The sequence below is a fragment of the Manduca sexta genome, chromosome 18, assembly GCF_014839805.1.
Source record: "Manduca sexta isolate Smith_Timp_Sample1 chromosome 18, JHU_Msex_v1.0, whole genome shotgun sequence".
NCBI classification, from domain to species: domain Eukaryota; kingdom Metazoa; phylum Arthropoda; class Insecta; order Lepidoptera; family Sphingidae; genus Manduca; species Manduca sexta.
In genome coordinates, this window is record NC_051132.1 from 6,262,462 (window position 1) to 6,283,639 (window position 21,178).

Below are 21,178 nucleotides of genomic sequence, written 5' to 3' on the forward strand. Positions count from 1 at the left end.
GTTGGCGTTATGACGGTCTCATTGCCCTCGCATCACTCGCCATGAAACTCCGTTCTATCGACTTAGTAGGTTACTTCACTGTATTAGACTCACATCCCGTACTCGACTTCTTGTATTCAGCGTACATGGGCTGGTTCAAGTGTGAATATTTAGACTGGAGGTTTTATGATTCAAGCGGCCGCGCGCCCATCCCCAAACCGTGGTTCTACATACCTTGGAATTATTACTTCGGTGCTGAAGTGTATGAAGGGTATACGTTACCGTTTTACTAATATTATGTATCTTAAGAGCCGAATTTTGACACAACTGTATTTATTTGTACCTATATAATAGTAATTTTGCTGCAGACAATAAAACGATTTGTTAAATAATTATGTTTTTTATTATAAACATAACCTAAATTTAAGGATAGAATTCAGCATTGCGATAAAAAAATTATTGTTCATAAGAATTTGTAAGCTATGCTCATTGAATGGTTGTTTCTAAATGTGGATTGTAAACATGCTAAAACTTACAATGGAAGAATGCAGTTCCTTTTCTACTGCGGAATCGTGATTTTGGTGGTAAGAATATGTATATTTTTAATACCTTGTTACATAAAGATCTTATCTTATTATCATTAAAATCTATTTTTGTTTCATCATAATGAATTTAAAATTGTATCAATAAACTACAAAGGTCAACAAAATAGGCGAATTATATCATAGCAATTATAATTTCTACGGTAATAAAGCACATGATTGTTTACTCGATTAAAAATAGATATTACGAATATATGTTATGATTTCGATTTCCGACACAATTTCAGGTAATAAAGAATGTACAATTACATCAAAACAGATTCAAAAGAGCACACGCGGATAACTTCAACGTACTCCTTAATATTTACAAAATGAATCCTTTAAAGAAGTCTAATATATACAAGACATTTACTGATCAAATGCTGTTGCCAAACAGACCGGACATGCGACGCGTCGTCATGAATTTTGATTCAAACGAAAGCAGAAAAGAGAGACTGGAAAATACTAATTTACATTTGAAACAAATAGAAAAATTCATTCACGTAACCAATACAAAGAAGAAAGTGATCAAGCAGCCGGATTACGACATTGAAAATGTAGATCCTGAAAAATTTACACTTAACATGGTCAACGATCCCCTAGTACTCGGCGTCAATGATAATAAAGGTAGTGAAAACAATTTTAATTTCATATTTGGACATTTGGAAAGCGGTGAAATTGGCGACAAGCTTCCTGTCACCAAAATGGTACGTGTTAAAAATACAATTAATGACAGAGTATCAGAAATTGATTTCAATGAGATTGGTCTGAGTGAAAACAGCTATGCATTAAAGAACGTGAATTATGAAACTTTTGGTAATAAAAAACGTAATGAAACAACTTCTATGAATAATTCTGTGGATGAAAATAAGGAAGTAAGAAAGTTGGCTAATGAAGGAGTTGTCGTTTTAAGGTAAAAAAACATCCGGTAAAATTTGAAACTTATTTTATACAGTTTTATTTACAGATAAAAATAAATAAATAATTTAAATAAATTAGTCAGAGGTCCGTCGTTTTAAAGCTATTTTTTTTTGTTTCTTTTTATATTTGTGCGGAGTATGCGATTTCGTGGGCGTCTTCGTAGGACCTCGCCTGGTAAGGACCATGGGCGTCCCATCCTGGAGCATGATGGTCCACGTGGTGCTCAACGTGGTGTTGTGGGTAGTGGATGACTTCATAGTTCACGACCTTGGGTTTTGTGAATTTGAAGATGACCATGGCACCTGTCGAAAAAATAAAATTTATTAGTATAAATCAAACAAATCAATCCTCCATATTATTAAAACTACTTTAGAAATAATACACACCAGACAGAACAAGGGAGATGAGACCAAGGGTAAGGGCCTTCCAAGTCTTGAGCGCGATCATGGCAAGCGCCAGAGGAACCAGGACTGAAGCCTTGAATTTCAGACCGAGGAGGAAGGGCAGCAACACCTTCTTGATGAAACCGTGCTCTGTGAAAATAAAATAGTGTTACTCCTATTACATTATAAACTTCTGACAATTCAATAATAGTTTCCACTAACTGCTCTTGATCCTCAAAGGCTTGGGGAGCTTGATCTTCTTCTTCCTGCCCTCGAAAGTATCAACTTCGCTTTCTCCATCCAAAGGCATATCCAATTCAGACGGCAAGTCAGTAAGAAGAGATCTGGGTACATATTCGGAGGCGGCACTCTTCGTAATTTCCTCAGGAACTTTCACTTTCAGAGAGTGGGTCTGAAGGAATCGATCGACTTTGTCGAAGACCTCGTACGCGGGATCTTTGGCCAGTCTGGGGTCAACTGGTTCATCATCCTCAATTGTTCCAGTCTTCACGATAGTAAGGTCTTCAGTGATCTTGATCTCGTCATTGTTGGCTACAGAAGAAATCCACTGCAGGGTCCTTGGTTTCACACATTCCACCGAATATTGGCTCAAACATTCGCTGTAAATGTTCTTTAGTAATCTCGACGCTGAGTACGAGTTGGCACTTGCTACGGCCACTAAACATAACAACACCAATATTTTAGCCATGGTTGCACTGTTAATTCACTTTTATTATTATTTATTTGACGGCAGAGGCGACTGGCTGCCGTCGGTTACACGTTCACAATGTATGCTAGGGAAGTCCAGGGCTTGGTTTATATACGAGCATTAATACGTGAGGTGATATCAGAATGCGCAACGCCACTATCTTCGGCGATACAAGCGATTGCGGCCTGTAGTACATTTTAAGTGTTTGCGAGACATAGTGTTGGAAAACTGTCACTTTGTTGCTTAAGAGACGTGGATATCATGATGAAGGGCGGCCGTGGAGAAAAGTTGGTAATGACCTAAGGAAAAGAGATGCGGCGATGAGGTCGACGTTCTAGTACGGCGTCTTATACGTATGAATCCTCTACTGAATACAAATTGCAGGATTTTAATATTTATTTGCTTGATTCAAGATAAAAAATTAAGTAACGTAGGAAAATGTTTGTGTTATCTACACATAAACATCATTCCATCCAACCACTGTAACTATGAAAGTGTAAGCAATGGTGTTTATTAATATAACACGAATGGCCTGCTATAATACCTTTTTTCTACTCCATCCCAAAATCTCACATTCTTTATGTGAAATACTTAAATTGGTTTTGATTTAAAAGTTATGATTCGAAATTTAACATCGTTTTACTGCTGCCTACGACTACTTTTTGCTACTAAATCCAAGGAGAGGTTTTCAGCAATTCAACACAAATATAAAGTAAAACATTTAGGAATATCAATTTAAAGAGTGACGTAAAATAATACTAAATTGTTATAAAAAAACATTAACATAACATAGTCATAATACATTAATCAAACCTAGAATCTGCCAATGTATAAACCTTTAACCTTACGCTACCCGACCAATATCGGTTACTCATAGTAAAACTGTATATACACTGTTGCATAAATTGGTAAAGTTTGAAAGGCTGTATGAAGGGGATAATCTCTAAAACAACGGAACCGTTTCTGCAAATCCTATTATTATTTCTGCAATACACATTTCAATGAGCCAAACTGAGGGCTAATTAGCAAATAACAAAATTGTCACGACGATAACTATAAGTAGCATGTATTGTTAGTTTTAAGTCATGGATCGACACAAATTTATATCTACACCATTAAGAGTCGACTTATACGAACTAATGCTAATGTCAAACAAAAAGCCGATACGAATTAACAATTAATTTGTCTCTGCCTATGGTCAGATTAATAACATTACAGAAGAACGGGAATCTATTTAAAATCGGCATGACACCCACAATTTTCCTCGTAATATTAGTATTTATCAGTCGAAATTGCATACCACAAAGAGTTAGATAATTTGCTTATTAATTAAACTCCTGCCTTGTCATTAAATATGCAATGTACAAATATTTAAATCGAAAACATAAAACTGAGTCTCTTTTGCTTCTTGTCAGACAGCTAGGCTTTTCCGAAATACCAAAAGCAGTGTACAATGAAAACGTGTATTACCGAATTGTTGCATCAATAAATACGTAAATCAGGCAATCTTGGGAAGACCTTTAGAATAGATCCGATTATGAGTTCTTTTGAATTTTTGTTTTTTTTATATTCTTTCAAATTCGTTTTTTTATAGTTTAGGAGAAAACTTTTATTGCCTTCCTAAAGGACTTCCAAGAAAACATTTCATTGACGCAACTTTAATAAAGAAATAACAATATTGTCTGAAAGCAAAATGATACAAAAACCTAAAAGAACATTGAATTACACAAAATTAAAAAACACTTTCGTATTTGCAAATTTGTATTATATTCACGTCCTATTGATTAAAACAGCAACAAGCAAAGGCGTTGGTTAACGATCATCGAAATCCGGGTGTAATACATAACTCAGTAATATTAAGTACACGTGCACCAAATATAGACAGGGCTTTCTTAATTTGAACAGGAACATAGAAAGAGAGAGTTATTGAAGCATTATTGGGGCTCCTTGGTAAGTTCGTTACTACGAATGAAAAGGTAAATGATAATGAATTTTAATATTATAAATAAGACGAAATATAACTACACAAGTAAAATTTGTTGTGATATTAGAAAAATAATTATAATGTTACAAAAATTAAAACCTACATATACATACATACATACCAATAGGATAATGATTATTAATATTTGATTACATATTACGATTTTAGTAGTATAAGATCGTAAGAAATAGTTTTTAATTTTGAAAAGAAGCTTCCTTTTTTGTTTAATTTTATCTTCCATAACAAAACTCTGGTCTTAAAAATAGCACGTTCAGAAACTACTTATTACAGAAAAATCGAGATGTAGGACCTAGGGGCGAAATAATGTAACATTTAGAATTAAAAGGTAAGTCGTATATTATATGACTGTATGTGAATTATATTATATTATGGTTTCCAAAACAGTGGTTTGGGTTTAAAGAATTTATTCTCATAAAAACTTACAGTTCACTTACAATGAGATATAAATAAATGAATGTATTCATGATGTACAAATTTTAAATTTAAGGTCATAAATACAATTATTAATGAGCCTAACGTTGCTTACATAGAATCATAAACGGGGTTTCCAGAAATTGGATATCTAGATTCTTATATTTGCTGTTTTATCTTAAAATATTGGTAGATTATAATATCTTCTATGTTATTTAACTTGTTACTTTCAAATTAAAATAAAATATTTGTCTTACAAAAGTTATTTAATAATATACCGACTATGAAAGAGGGTTTCTTTCACAAATAACCGCTTATTGTCCGACTCCTCTAAAATTTTCATCACGTAATTTTTCGTGACTTAAATTCAAGAGATTCTTGAAGACTGACACCATACTTAAACCATCTAATTAAATTTATTTATGGAAATTGTCGTATACATCAAGTTTAAGTGCATTATTGACAGTATATAAATTATATACCTATATTTTTATGTGGATTATTGTCTACCATTTCAAATTCGTTATAATCCTCCTCTAAATTATTACACTATGAATCTTTATTTTTGTATGCTTTCATGTATTTTTCTGCCAATACCTATAGTTCGATACAAATCTGCTATAAAGGTTTTAATACCCAAACCAAACCAGTAATATACATTTACCTAAATTAGTTCATATACAGTCAGAATGCAACCGAAACGCGCGGACCTTGGCCCCGAAGATACAGATTTATTTAGAATAGAAATAGTACTTTGATACGAGCCATTATATAAAAGAAAGTGATAGAACAAGATCAGCGCTAGTTCGCATTCCTTACGTAATAGAGGACACGTTTCATTTGTTACTCATTCAAGACGCGGGCTGGAGTGAAAGATGTCGGTGCAAAACGGATGCACGGGGGCGTGTTGTGCATATTAATTAGACGAGCCTATTGTCTAGGAGCTTTATATGTTGTTTTTTATTGCTTTGAATGACGAGACGACCTGGCCGTTCGCCTAGTGGGAAACTTTACAACCGCTCAAAAACAGTAGAAATACTATGAATTACAAAGTATTGTTTGGTATTCCACTGCGCTCTCCATCCTGAGACATGAGATATCAAGTCTTATTATATCCAGTAGTTACACTGAACACAATATCCATAAACGGTAACACAAGAACGGAACACATTATGTTGGTGTATGGAGAATAGTGCCTTTTTATTAATCAGGGGTCTTAATTATAAGTTTTGTGTGTCGTAGGAGTGGTAGTAATAGTTGGTATTTTATTATTATATATTCTATGGATATGGAGAGTTTTTATTGATATTTTTATTTTATTGCACTTCATAGGTATCACGTAAAGGCGGACTTAATGCCAGAGGCATTCTCTACCAGTCAACCTAAAGTTTGTCTTCATGCAAACGTCAAGTGTCATAAAATTAACAAAAGAAACCCCTGCATATCTCTCATAATAGTTAGCGCTAACAAGGCAGTATTTTAATTTTGAAATTCATAATTTATTATTACGAATTTTATGATAAATATCAGTTGTGTAACCACATAGTGTTTATTGAACGTAACTAGCTCCTTGACTATAATAACTCAAGCCGCGTTACCAAGCGGAATGATAATTCGGACATGCTCATTTGTAGTAAACTACAGCTGATTTGTAAGTCAGCTGTCCATTGTACTACTCACATTTCTGCATACACGTTAAGTTACGATATATGAAAGCTTTGATATACAACATTTAAAATGTGTGTATGTATATATATTATTGTGAATGTATGATCTGTAAATATTATTGTGTTAAGTATATTATTATATATAATATATATACAGTATGCCCTAGACTGCCCTTTTTCGTTATTTCTCTTATTCCACCCAACGGTGTTCTGTAAGAGATTGCCTCGAGCGATAAAACCATCAAATTTTACCTCCTCTCTGCCTTTATTGGTTTTAATCTTAAATGTTTTTGTTTATGTGTACCATAAAGCTATTAAATAAAATAATGATTCGTGACGCCATAAATACTAGAAACAATTATATTTTAAGAACCAATGGTTTTGCCAAAGTCTGATTCATGAACGCTGTTTTATTTGCCTTGTTTTCAAACATGTATCTAATGCAACATATTAACCAACATTAACCGAATCAAGATGCTTAAGATACGCAAATGTTGTAGACAATGGGTTCCGAGACCGGTTATTATTCTTTAAGATATATTATAAGGGATGAACTCCTTACATACAGATGTAGAAACCCAGTTGAAGAGATTGCACTATAATAAAATATGCAATAACTGGTGCTCATAAAGTTTATTGATGTTTATTTATTGAATGAACTCTTAAAAATATGTATAAATTAACTTTCGCTCGCCATCGACTATAATGTTTCCATAATTATCAGCCTCGCTAATCTTACTACCGTTTGAAGATATGAAAACGATCTGTTTCCATATTATGGATGCGAACTGTCGCTTTGTTAATATTCTGTTTGCGATTGGAGGGAAATCGACCTAAATATTTCATCGAAGTGTTACTGTCGAACATAATCAAATGAGGATTTATTATTTACGTGTGGAAGGCGACATCGGATATGATTCTGGGGTGATTATGATTATTTATTATATATTCTAAACTTTAAATAAATCATCTAATTGAATATACAATTTCAAAAGGGCTGGTACATATCAGTCATCAGTATACTTTTACCATAATGTCAGGCGTTTACCGCTTCTAAGAATCCAGGTTTTAGCTCAATATTTTGATATCTTTAATGCCCTTTCTCGAAATTAAATATAACTAAAATGTGTAGATATAAGTACTTTTATCAATTGTATCGGACAGTAAGTATAATATTTATTACTAAAAGAACTTAAATCTACTATTACAAAGGTACATAATTCCTGTTTTAAACATTTCAAATATTTGAAAGTGAGGCTCTAAATTATTGATTCATATTATATTTATATCCTATTTTCCAAAGAAATGTCATATCCCGATGCTGGTTTCAGTACGGCGTCAAGTTTCATCTTCATTTTGAAGACGTCAGCAGTGATTCTATACCGGTGTAAGACGTGAGCTACCAACACCTTCATGGACATCATCGCGTAAGATTTACCTGTAGAACAAGAAATACTCTAAGCCGGGAGGAAATTCACATTACGCTGCAAAACGCCAAAAACAAATGATACTAGTCTATCAGTCTTACTTATAAACTTATTTTAGCGTTAAGTGGTGGTTAAGAATTCCTTAAATAGCTGTCAAAAACATCATCGGTTTAGTTTAAACCTTATTAAGAGGCAAGATGGCGGGTTTTGGCTTACAGCTGATCGAGTAAATTTGTGTTTTAACTAAGCATAGCTTTGTGATTTTTTTATAAGTAAGACTGTTTATGTACAAACGTACCTATATTTATGTTTAACGCTTGTTGCTGTCAAGTCTGACGAGTCAAAATGAATTGTCGTACATTTGTTTTTGACGCTTATAGCGCTAAACGTATTCTCCTGGAACGTCAAAAAATACAAATACACGGATTGTATAAAAATGGTGTTATTCCAGTTGAGTCAACTCATTCATGCTATAGACATAACACTACATTCCGCCCCTACCACATATCTGATCCAATATTTCGACATACCAATACAATTACGTTTCCCGATGCTAAACGGGGCGTATGCGTTTGGATTCTTAGGCAAGGTATCCGGGTTCAGCCATCGCTCTGGTCTGAATTGATGCGCATCTGAACCCCATATAGATTGACGATGCATACTCCAGAATCCAAGCAGACAGTTGGTACCCGCTGGGACTATATAGTTTTCTCGAAAAAACTGCTAATAGGACTAGATAGGGACAAATTAAGTACGTAAATTTTGGGACGACCTGATGGTCGGGGCGCACTGATGTAATCATCATTCCGCCCCGTGTCTATGAAGGTTTCAAAGCCTTTGAAACGTCGGGAAGTTAAACATAAATCATAATCGCGAAAAATCCCGTATAACTAGAGTTATTTCAATTACTTAAGTATTTAGAAATATTACCCTGGTGGCGAAGAATAAATTATTTGTTTTGATTCTGACATTGCTCCTTTGTACTACGCAACTTAAAATGAATGTATCATCAGTTATTAACTTCAACTTACTTAATTTAACTTCGGTATCCGTACATCTGGCAACTCCAAACGCCATAGGGTAAAGCCGCATAGTTTCCTTAATTACTGCTTCAACATATACTAATTTAGGTAAATCATTTTTGTCTACATCCTTATCGGGATCATTAAATATTTCTAGTACCCTGAAACATATGAATTGAAAAGCAATTGTGAGGTAAACATACGGATACATTATAAGAACATCGATTTAATTTTCCAAAAAAATATCTATTAAAGATTTTTAACACACGGAGACGAAGCTAGTCATCAGCTATTATGTAACACAATAATAACTTACTCCTCATAAGCTCGATTCTGAACATCTGGATATGAGCCTAACGTAGCAAATATGCACGTCAAAGCACTGGACAAAGTATCAAAACCTGCGATGAGGAACGTATCTATGTTCTCTGATCTCCTGGTCGGTGAGGCCATCGTCGTCTGCTAGTTGCAGCATCAAATCAATCAGTGGCTTGCTTTTTCCTTTAAATAAAATAAATAAGGTGCTTAAAGCGGCGATAGCCTAGTTGGGAGGTGTCCGCTGGTTCAAAACCCGAGTATCCGATATATGTGTATTATTTGTGAATTATCGCTTGCTTCAACGGTCACGGAAACACGAGAGGAAACCTGCATACCTGAGAAGTTCTCCATAATAATTTCGAAGGTGTGTGAAGTCTACCAACCCGCACTAGGCCAGCGTGATGGACTAAGCGCCCAATCCCTTTAGTAGTAGAGGAGGCCCGTTTCCAGCAGTGGGACAGTATATAACATAGGGCTGATATTATATAAATAAGGTGTTGAAACCCGCTATAATGGCCTACGTGAGTGGCGTTCCGGGATCAGCCTATGTATATTAGGTTCTAACAGGCCGGCATAACTGTGTCGATTACTGAGGCGTAATCATCTCTCAGCAGTAAACATTCTATATAGATCTTACTCCGCTTACCATCAGATACAATGAAGTAACTTTGCCTTAACAATAATAATAATAATATCAGCCCTGTATTATATACTTGCCCACTGCTGAGCACGGGCCTATGCCTTGCCCATATAGAAAAAAAATAAAATCGTTTCAGAATTCTTGGGAATCATTAGTAGTAGAATATTATAAGAAGCAATCCTCTTCGTTGAAATAGTCATTTTATGATTGTGGAAATTTAAATATTGGCATGCACAAAATGAACGTAAAAAACACGATTGCTTAATAATTTTGTTAATAAAGAAATTGACCTACCTGAATCATTTTGATAACAATTGTTTTGTACCATATTTTTCAACTTCTCCTTTCTCTTAACAATCATCTAAAAGTAAAATTCCATCAATATGCCGCAAGCAAAACTTTAGAACAAATTTATTGAAAACTTAGACAATATTTTCTCTTTCATTAAATTCAATATTTATTGTGACTCAAAAAAAAAGTATCAGCAGTATCAAATTAAACATAAAGTAATTCTATTGAACCCCACTCCACATACCATCTGGTGCAGTGGCGTACATTATCACTACGAGAAAAATACATTCTTAGTTATTAAAATCATACCCTGTTTGACATATCGTGTATGATTTTCAAACATCTCAACTCCGCTTTCCTGTGCTCAGAGAAGTAATACACAAACGGGATATGAAACCAGACTCTCAAGAACTTCGTTGTCAAAATGTTCAGAATATTTTGAACGCTCTCAACGTATTCAACGTTCAGCGGAGTGTATCCGTCCCCGTCGCATGTTAGAGTCTCTGTAACATATAGACCTAAAAATAAAAATCTTATACCTTCATCATAATAATACTTAGAACACCCCTTTTCAATTTTCATTTCAAGTATTCTTAACATTACACGCATTCACCACTTCAATATCCTAAGGTATAGAAAGAGGCGTCATTAATTAGCAAGACGTGATAGGGGCATATCGCCACCTTGGGCACATTCCAAACTCCGATACTGAGCAAAAAGGCAATATCACTTATACCCGGGATTACAATGGGAATACAATGCATCTACACCATGCAGATTAGATGAATAATCATATTAATACGGGGAGGATCTACTTAAAATAAGTATTAAATATATGTTTTAGATTTAACAGTTAGATACTACGCAGTCATGCAAACGTTTAAAACCGGTCCGAATAAAAAGGGATCAGCGAACCTTGACACCGATCGCAGCTAGTATTATATGGGAGAGACTTATCTAAGCATATTATTAAAAATGTACAGATTCAATTAAAACTATTTTACGGATTTTATCTTGTTTTTTTATATTATAATTTTCTTATAATAATTTTCTATTTTAAAACAGCTATAAAATAGTTTTATTTTAATGTCTAACATTCGTGTAATCATAAGGAATCATTGTACAGATTCAATAATTATTAGATTAATATTTTTTAATATTGCCTATTGCTTAAATTTTGGAAAAAAATATCTCTTAATAACTCAACGTAAATATTTTCTCTGTTTATTCTTGAATTGCTCTTCGCCCAATTCGACGGTACATGTAATATAGTCATTCTACCAATGAGGCGGTAAAGGAAATAGAAAAAAAATATAACACTTACGGAACACAGTCTCTAAATTATTTAATAGCAAATAACGGAACTGATCGAACGGTCCTTTCCCAACTTCCACAGCTAAGTCTTCGACAAGTTTCTTTGACTGGTTATTAAATATACCCATATAGCCATTCAATATCTGCACACTTAACGCTGGGTTCAACAGTTTTCGGTGTAATTTCCATTTTGGAACTGTTTGAAGTTAAATTGATATCAATTTTAGAATCATCAGAACCTTGTTCAACACAATACATGTTATTGGTACTTAAATTGTATTACATTGGTAAATATTTATAAAGTAAAATGTAAATATTAATAAGTACTTTAAAAAAACTGGAATAATATATAGCCTATAACAATAAATATCAAACGATAGACACCTCATTTGTCAAAACCGATTCAGAAAATGCGTCGCTACATATGCACTACATACATAGGGTGTTAAAAATATTACCCTTCCTTGCTTCAAAGTAGTTGAGTTAAAACTGTAGACAATCTTTTGTTTATGTGATTAAAGTTACGATATTTTAATTACATTATCATTCATTTATTTATGTACACTTAATTTAAATTAAATTAACAATAATATGATTTACAGATGACTTTAAAACGTTCTCCAACCAGACATGACTTCATATGAGTTATAAATATGTCACTCAAATCGCTATGCATCGGTATATAAAAAAAAGATTTTATAATAAGTTGACGGTATGTATGTATGTCTAGATGAAACCATTATGGTCAAGAAGTATTAACTTAGATGCAGTGATATCTTGTTTTACCGCTAAGCATTCAAAAACCTATGTTAATCTATTGGAAGTAACGCATGTCTTACTCCTAATGTATTAATCTGTCCTTACTCTTTTTACTTACCATCAGCAGAAAATATTCCTTCTCCAACCAAAGGCTTAGAAAAATCATAATAAAAAGCCTTTTTGTAACTCGTATTAGCAATGGTGGCACAATCATCAATATCTGTGATGCCTGGAAAGAAGGTTTCAAAAGGATTACCCTCCTGCGATGTAACAATTAATTTAGTTTGTATTTATTAATAAAGGTTATTGGTAAGCTACACGGACACAAAAGTACTACACGAATAATAAAATATAAGGTTATTATGACTAATTAGTTTACGTTGTAATTAAATATATTTGTTTTTGATTTTTTTTTACTCTCGACGTTGCGAACGAACTTCAGACATAAACATCACGAGGCAAAATTTATTTCTGTATTTCAAATCTAAATATCAGGGCCCCTGTAGAGATATATTTTTCTACATGAAAGTTTTGTTTTATGTTTATATTCCTTCGATTTAAGCTGATAATTATTAACGCCGAATTGAGTACCCACCCCCTTCTTCGTAGTCAGTGAAAATAAATATCCTTACCATATAATGTCATCGGTCCTATTGACAATGTGATGACGCCTCCTTTCTCGTCGCACTCTTCAGTAATCTTCCTCAGGGTTTCAAATATCTCTGTAGATTCAAAAGTCATAATAGGGCGAGTAGACAGTAAAAAATATACTAATATGTTATTTTTAGTTTACAGATTCTTAAATTGGGTAAAAAAAGTATTTCATCACACAATTATCGTCACTTTATAATTTCTTGTCGATGCAATGTTATCGGACTAAATTGACCTCTTCTAAACTTATTTATTTCCTATAATATAAATGACAATAACATTATAATAAGTAACTCGAACCGCAGGCATAAATAAAAAGGGTAAATTTAGGACAAAATAAACATAAATAAAAAATAATTTTAATGTTACGCACCTTAATGCCACTACATTTACGACCACGTTCACACACATGCCATATTCGCACTACTCAAACTCCATGATCAAAAATCAGAAAAGTAAAACTGAGATTTTAGTGAAAATTTTCGTTATTTACAAATGATTTTAAGCCCAAGGTTAGCAGAGGTAAAGACTCATATGTATTTATTAACGCAATATCAAAATGACTGTATAATAAAAATATACTTACGGGTAGTATCACCTAAGAAATGATGAATATGTCCTATTAAAGGTAACTTTCCTGATAGAGCTGGAGGCAAAGAATGCGCAGTTTTCCATTTTCTTTTCCACAAAACCCACAAAAAACAAATGCAACACACAAGTGTTAGAAACAACATTACCACTGAGAAGGTTAGTTATTACTACAAGTTTCTTACTTTGTTAGCATTTATAGCGTTGTTAGGGTCAGCAGATTGGCAATGTTTAGACCTAAATAAGTTACTCGTATACCTAAAGGTAGATACACATGCTTGTTGATTAAATGAAAACCAAATACGAATATTGCCTAATTTTTAAGACCTGTTTAAGAATTTTCAAATTCTAAATCTGAAGATAAGTACTTGTCTACAATAATTGTAATCAAAATTTTATTAACGTAAGGGTTTTGGATAATTTATCAGTTATAGGATAGGAGTCTACCATAGGATTTCTTAATACACCGTGTATAAATATACGTTTTATATTTACCATCAACAAGAACATCTTAGAATCGTGAAGTAAATATTCGTAAGACAAAATATAAACTGATCTCTTCGCAGATTGAACCTACTGCGTGTTATTTCTCAACAAGCTCATTAATCGCTACGCCACGGCGGCTGTCATAATCAACCAAGCTCTAATACAGGTCCCAAAAATATAATGTCATAAAAATATTTCACTGTATATATTTACAATTAACTATCAATGAAATAATATTGTTTACAGCATAAATTAATTTATTTTAATCATTACGATAATTTCGTGTCACCGGGGTCAGCATTATTCACAATTTAAACATTTCAATGTTTGTATATTTTATTAAATACATTAAATACATAACAAACTTTACCTTATCTTATTTTTTTTATGTTTCGAATAAAAGTCTAAGATATAAATTTAAACCGTATTTACATAGGAATAAGATGTACTTTTGAGGCATGACTCGACTGTAAATAACCACATTTTCAATAAACACCAATAGCGATAGAAAAATCGTCTCTATGTTAACAACTCTCAAATATAGGTAGAACGTTTTGGGCCTTCGACAATTTCATTAACTTTACAAAACATAATAGCAAACCTACCACTTTATAGTTCAGAAATACTAAATTACTATGACAGAATTCATCTTCAGCCTATGGAAGTCCACTTTTGAAAAAAGGCTTTCTTTTAAAATTTATGGACACACCAGACCGTATTTTCTTTATACGGGGACTGCAAAGTGGGGTCACTGCTCTTGATGCAAGCGGAATGGGGTCCATATAGAATGTCGGTTGATAAAAGATAATTACTACTCCCTAGTCAAAGTGTCGTCGATCGATTCATTATGTAAGGGTGACAAATTTCGCAGGTTTTCTAAAACGTAGTATTGCATTTACAAAATATGACTTTAACGCAAAAGCCCTACGAGCATCCAAACAGAAACTAATAATCAAAGAGAATTATAATATATATGGAAACTAATAATGGTACGCAGAATGGTAGTTAGCTAATGAACTATGATTTTTGTCGTATTGTCAATGTTATAGCTGTCACTGAGGCAAAGAAAATGTTATTTTTTCCCACCCCAAACTTGGCAAAGGTCTTAGTTATTCTGCCTACTTTGTGACGTCATCACATAAAAAGTTTAAAAAATTATATAAAAAAATATATTGCATAGATTTCAAAAAGAAATAAATAAGTCTCATAAAATAGACTACTCAACAAAATAAAAATACAAAAAAATGTACCTAAAAAATACTTTACATACCGAATTATACTGGCCTATTTAATCGGTATATAGGCTCATTATCAACAATAGAACGACTACTATTTCAGTTGATTTTAACGAACAACCCCAATCTCTATCTTCAAATCGGACGCAAAAACGGACCAATCAGAAAAAAGTTGGACACGCATACTTATTTTGATTGGTTATTCGGGATCAACCTGAAAAAAGAGATTATGATCCTTTGATTTATGGTGTAAACGCTTTATCTATTGGTAAAACATTCCTCCTAAAATATCATATTGGGCTTTACAATCATGTGCAATTTACTTTATGCCCCATCGCAATATACCTACATAAGAGATCGTTGCTTATTTCTGTGTAGTATTTACTATTTTAATACAGATAGGTTATTTTTTTAACGTCAAGGAGCTACGCTGTAGACATTTGTCTACAGGACTAGACCGGTTCGACTGAAATGATACCACGATCTTGCAGTAAACCAACGAAGTCAGCATGTTGTTAGTTTAATGGTGTGCGTAAGATTTTCGAAGACGCAAACACTCCTCTCATTATATAACTAACTGTTTCTTGTTGCTTCGCCTACGTGAAGATTTTCCAGGATAAAAATACCTCTATATATTAAACCAGAATAAAATGGTAGCCCATCCCCTTCCCAAGGTTTCAGACTACCCCCTTTCTAAATGTAATTGAAATCTATTAGGTAGTTTTTGAATTCCCATTCAAACAGCCTGGCGGGAGGACTTTGTTTTATAAATTATGTAAGAATTTATATTTTCAATAACAAACGGAACCATCAATACAACTTGTTTAAATTAAAACAATGTTGCATTTTATTATCTGACGTCGTTTGCGCATAAAACAACCAAAGGTAGTGATTACGTAATTAAAACGAATAGGCGATTATTAAAACCAGATTATAATCCACGAGCTATAATTGCTCGTTACTTTGTATCGAAACGGAATAAACAACTGTAAATTCAGTAATGGAGATATTATAATAAAATACCAACTAATTTAATTAAAAATACAATACTGACTGCCTCGGTGGCGTAGTTGTATTATAGTACGACTGACACACACAAATTCCTGACTCCAGACTGCTGTTGAGTAGAAAAGCTTCCAATTTTACCCGAAACAAGATTCAAACCCGACCTCTGAGCCGTAACGTACCTCGCGTGCAGTACAACTACGCGACTGAGGCAGTCATTTAATCATGCTTGTATAAAAAATAATACTTACCTATGAATAATTTTGAATTATTGTTTCCTTAATTTAGAAGCATCGTATACCGTAACTTTGGAGTGAGATGTCCAGACTTCGATTTCCATGTCATAATATTTACAACCAAGCCGAACATATAATATACAACAGGTTACAGAGTCAGATCAGGTTATAATAGGATACATAATTGTGGTGACGAGCGAAGGATGCAATATTCATCGTCGATCGATAATATTTACATTATTGCACTCAACTTTGCACTTTCACCTTAGTTAAGACTAGTTACTACGAAATCAGAGAATAAAAGAATCTCCAGAAGCGTGTGCAATAGCAGCAAATATTTGTATATACTTGCGATTCGCCGCAAGTCCTGCAAGCTGCAAAATCAGACTGCAAAAGTCAGCTCGGCGTGAAATTTTAATACAATAATAGTAATAGTAAAAATCACTATTTTAGTAATAGTCAAAATAACTTGCGGAAGATAATATTCTAAGTTTTGGCATCAAATTCATTTTTGACTGTCATGCAAGGATAAAAAAGACATATTCAACGAAAAAAGGTATATTTAAAGGTAACTTCATAAAAATATTTTACAACCCCACCGCCCTTTACATGTTCTCTACACGAAGCTTAATGCAAAAATCGCTTATTCAAGCAAATTACTGGGATTTAATCATCAATACTGGACACAACTATTTAATTGGCTTTCTTGAAGTATTCTTTGCTCTCCTTGGGATTTGGTTTGATGGTGTCAGCGTTCGTGTCTGGGTTCCAGTTCGCTGGACACACTAAAAAAAAAAAAACAAAATTTAGATTTAATAATTATAATTTATATTTTCATTGTTCATCAAGCTTTGTTGTTTAGTGATGTAGTGCATCGCTAACATTGACAGTGTAATAGAATCGTTTCGATATTTATAAAGCTTATTTCTCTACATTTCGAATATTTTGTTTCATGGCCTACGAATGTGAGTAAACCTCTTTTAATTATATTCAAGTGAAAAGGAGATCCCAAAAGATTAAAAAAAATAGGACTTATAAAGTGACCTAAAATATTTTTCCTGTCAAATGTATTTCAATAAATTCGGCATCCTATCTAATATGTTATGTTTGTATATTGTATCACTTACGTCGCTTAACACCATCTTAGATCAATCAAAATCACCGCACCAGCTATTAAGCCCTTTATAAATACGATTAAAAATTTATGGATATGAAACAGTCACGTGACACAACCAAATTTATCCTCCTGCGCCGCCCGGGACATGCAATATTGTGCAATATGTATAGTGAAGACACATAGCTGAGGCCTAAAGCTACCTACATACGTCGAAATGTTGTAATAATTAACAAAAGTGTAGCAGAAATTAACTGTTTTAATCGAGATAATCTTGTAGCGAAACATTTCGTACATGCTGCGGAGTGAGACACTGTCACGTCATAGTCGATGTACTTACTAGCTTCCGATGACGAAGGCTCATAAGAAGCCGTTTCCAATCGTGTTACCTTTGAGAAAACTTATAAGTTATCAACTTTTCATACTAACAATACTGACCAGACATGCTTTTCATATAAATCCCTATATAATACTAAAATATTTAAATGAATTTATTGACGACACAGTATTCTAATAAATAATATCTTACTTAAATGGCTAAAATTAGTAAATTATCAGGTTGAGAGTACTCTCTATATTATTTATATTATAAGGTAAAGTTTGTGAATTTGAATCTAAGGTCTATCCAGACCTACCGTTCTATTTTTGAAATTCTAAACAACTTTCGATCCCAGGAACGCCAATAACGCTAGTCAAGAGATCAAATTAAAAATATTTTACATTCGTTTTATTTCGATGTTTAACATTCGCGTAAACATAAGGATTTATTATGCTCGTCAAGAGGCCAGCGAAAATAGTTATCTATAAACTCTATCATACCTTCTCCGTGTTTGTCAGCGAATTGGAAAGCCTTTACCAGCCTCAGGGTCTCGTCCACAGATCTACCGACGGGCAGGTCGTTGACTGACATGTGCCTCAACACGCCGTTCCTATCAATGATGAACAGACCTGAAAGTAAAATATTTTTCAAAACTACAGACAAATTTAATGGACTAAGGATAATAATAACTCCTATCTTCAGATCAAACTCGATAATGAACAATATAATAAATAATTAACAGTTAGCTTTTCAAACTTTAATCCAATTCACCTGTTTTCGCGATCGATCCCAAAACGATTAAGATTGTTTATTAAAATCTGAGATGGAATGAGGACGACCGAATTTGGTGAAGACAAAATGGATATACAATTCAACTTGAACCTTGTTGTAATTGGCAAATATGAAATATAGATTTGACAAACATTTCTAAACAACTTTTTGTGTACAATAAAGTAAATAAATAAGAAAATTTCGTAATAAATATTTTTATGTAAGGTTTAATTAATTATAATAAACTAGATTCTTACCGCGAAGTGCAAACCCGTCATCCAATAAAACATCGTAATCCTGCGAGATCTTCTTTTTATAGTCAGCCAGCAGGGGAATGTCCAGTTTGCCCAGACCGCCATCCTGTCAAAAAGGTTTATAATATTTTGTCTAGGTGGTTCTCAAATCGAAATTAACATCACTTGTTTTATCATTTTGTACCTGTAATGTACTAATTAAATATTATTAGTCACACAAGGCAAAGTTCATAAATATTTACAAAAATATAACCTATACTAAAAGTAATGAAATATCCTAATGAAATATAAAGGAAACATTTAAAAACTTTTAAGTTCATTGTGATCTTAACATACTCAAAAATAATTTGTGTTATGATTGTTATATACACCATTTAGAGTACAGAAAAATCAAAAAATAATGTTATTACTTTCACACATGCAAGCAATTATCGATTTTTTTTTTATATTTTAAAAAGTAAATGAAAAATTACAACATTTAATATTTCAAATGCTCTCTTACCTTTCTGGGTGTGTTAACCCAGGCAAGATGACTGAACTCAGAGTCTGTGGAGACACCAATCACTTGGCAGTCAATGCTGGCAAAGTCCTTAGCCCTCTCGCTAAACGCAATAAGCTCAGTAGGGCAGACAAATGTGCTGTAAAATAGAACATTTTATATCATTAGTATAATAAAGAGAATAGAAAAATTTATATCAAACTAAACTTTTAATCTATTTCAACTTTATTCTAAAACACAAGTCTATCTTTAAATTTAGACAAAACTTTTAAAGTAAACTATGGAAATTATGCATTAGGTTGTTTCCATTTTATAAAAGTTGCTTGTGACTTCCCTTGCGGAAAGCATGTAGTGCTTTAAGGTATACTATGTGTCTATAATATTGAGCAGTTTTATGGGACACATTTTTCATACACAGGGAACAACAAAGGTAGACTGGACAATCTTTTCGCTTAAGGTATCAGGGTAGATAGTCAAATATTCCAAGCAAAAAGCTTGGGTCAGAAAACTCTGAATATTACTGAAGATTGCATCACATCACCAATCTTATGTTATAAACCACCCTTACATAATAGCATTTTTAAATAAACAAAACAAAGAAAAATATTTAAGTAAGATTATCAACTTACAAGTCCAATGGGTAGAAGAACAGAACCACATATTTTCCAGAAAAATCTGCTAATTTTAGCTGATTGAATTCACCATTTACAACGCTGTGGCACAGAAATCTGGAGCTGGCTTTTGTACCGAACAAAAACTGCACTGGCTGCACATACAAAATATTTTTTATACTTAATCATACTAATTTTCTACTTTTTGTGTTAAAGTTTATATAAATATAGTAATTGAATTATAAATGATAAAAATTATCAAAAACAGGGTTAAAGAGTCAAGATCAAATACTCATTCAATGAATAATTAATGACTTCAACGTCACACATTTAAAGAAAAAATGTATAAGTTAACTTTTTTATCTGACCTAACTATGTTTCAGAATATTCCGAATAACTATAATTAATACAAAATAATACTGAACATTACGCTTACAATGACCACATTGGATATAAAAAGTTTCGTCTTTATATTACATATTATGTATGGTCATTAGTATTGCAGAAGATTATGATATTCTTTGTCGGTAATAGAAATTCATTAGAATAAATCAGTGAGAACTTTAGTCGGCGTTTTATAGGTTATGTAACTAAGTTGATTTTTAACACTTACTTGTGGAAAAATTTACTTTCTTAGCGGTCGTTAGTGCAGGGGTGATGACCTGAATATGAAATAAATGTGTTTACAATAGTGTAAATGATAATTATCAGTGTTAATAAAACCACATAAATAATTACTACTTACCCTACGAGCCAACTGTTTTACGAATAAGGACATTTTGGATTTTAACTGGAAAATATTAATGGATGCAGTAACACAACAATATTTTTAATTCTTCCTTTTTTCAACAACGAGATGTAGAGACAGATTTTTTTGGATATATATTATGACTGCTGACTGCTGTCAACTGTCAAATGTCACATATATATTTTTTTTATTTATTCGTCCCGAGGACAGGCTGCAATCTTCCGTCTATACTGC

The 21,178-nt window shown here is 32.9% G+C and overlaps 2 protein-coding genes and 1 pseudogene across 2 annotated transcripts; all 3 read right to left on the reverse strand.

Annotated features, from left to right (window-relative positions):
* Positions 1 to 807: 807 nt before the first annotated feature.
* Positions 808 to 2,664, reverse strand: LOC115453261. Its single transcript, XM_030181951.2, has 3 exons — positions 2,087 to 2,664; positions 1,868 to 2,014; positions 808 to 1,783 (listed from the first exon to the last, which is right to left on the reverse strand). Exons 1-3 carry the CDS (start codon positions 2,571 to 2,573, stop codon positions 1,602 to 1,604), a joined length of 816 nt encoding a protein of 271 aa, XP_030037811.1. The 5' UTR covers positions 2,574 to 2,664; the 3' UTR covers positions 808 to 1,601.
* Positions 2,665 to 7,916: 5,252 nt separating this feature from the next.
* On the reverse strand, positions 7,917 to 13,873 carry LOC119189713 (annotated as a pseudogene).
* Positions 13,874 to 17,170: 3,297 nt separating this feature from the next.
* On the reverse strand, positions 17,171 to 21,126 carry LOC119189718 (peroxiredoxin-2-like). The gene is given in 8 exon segments (XM_037440190.1): positions 17,171 to 17,413; positions 18,562 to 18,690; positions 19,090 to 19,192; positions 19,589 to 19,724; positions 20,215 to 20,299; positions 20,302 to 20,351; positions 20,806 to 20,858; positions 20,942 to 21,126. Coding segments are annotated over 8 exon segments (681 nt in total). The 5' UTR covers positions 20,975 to 21,126; the 3' UTR covers positions 17,171 to 17,321.
* Positions 21,127 to 21,178: the final 52 nt, after the last annotated feature.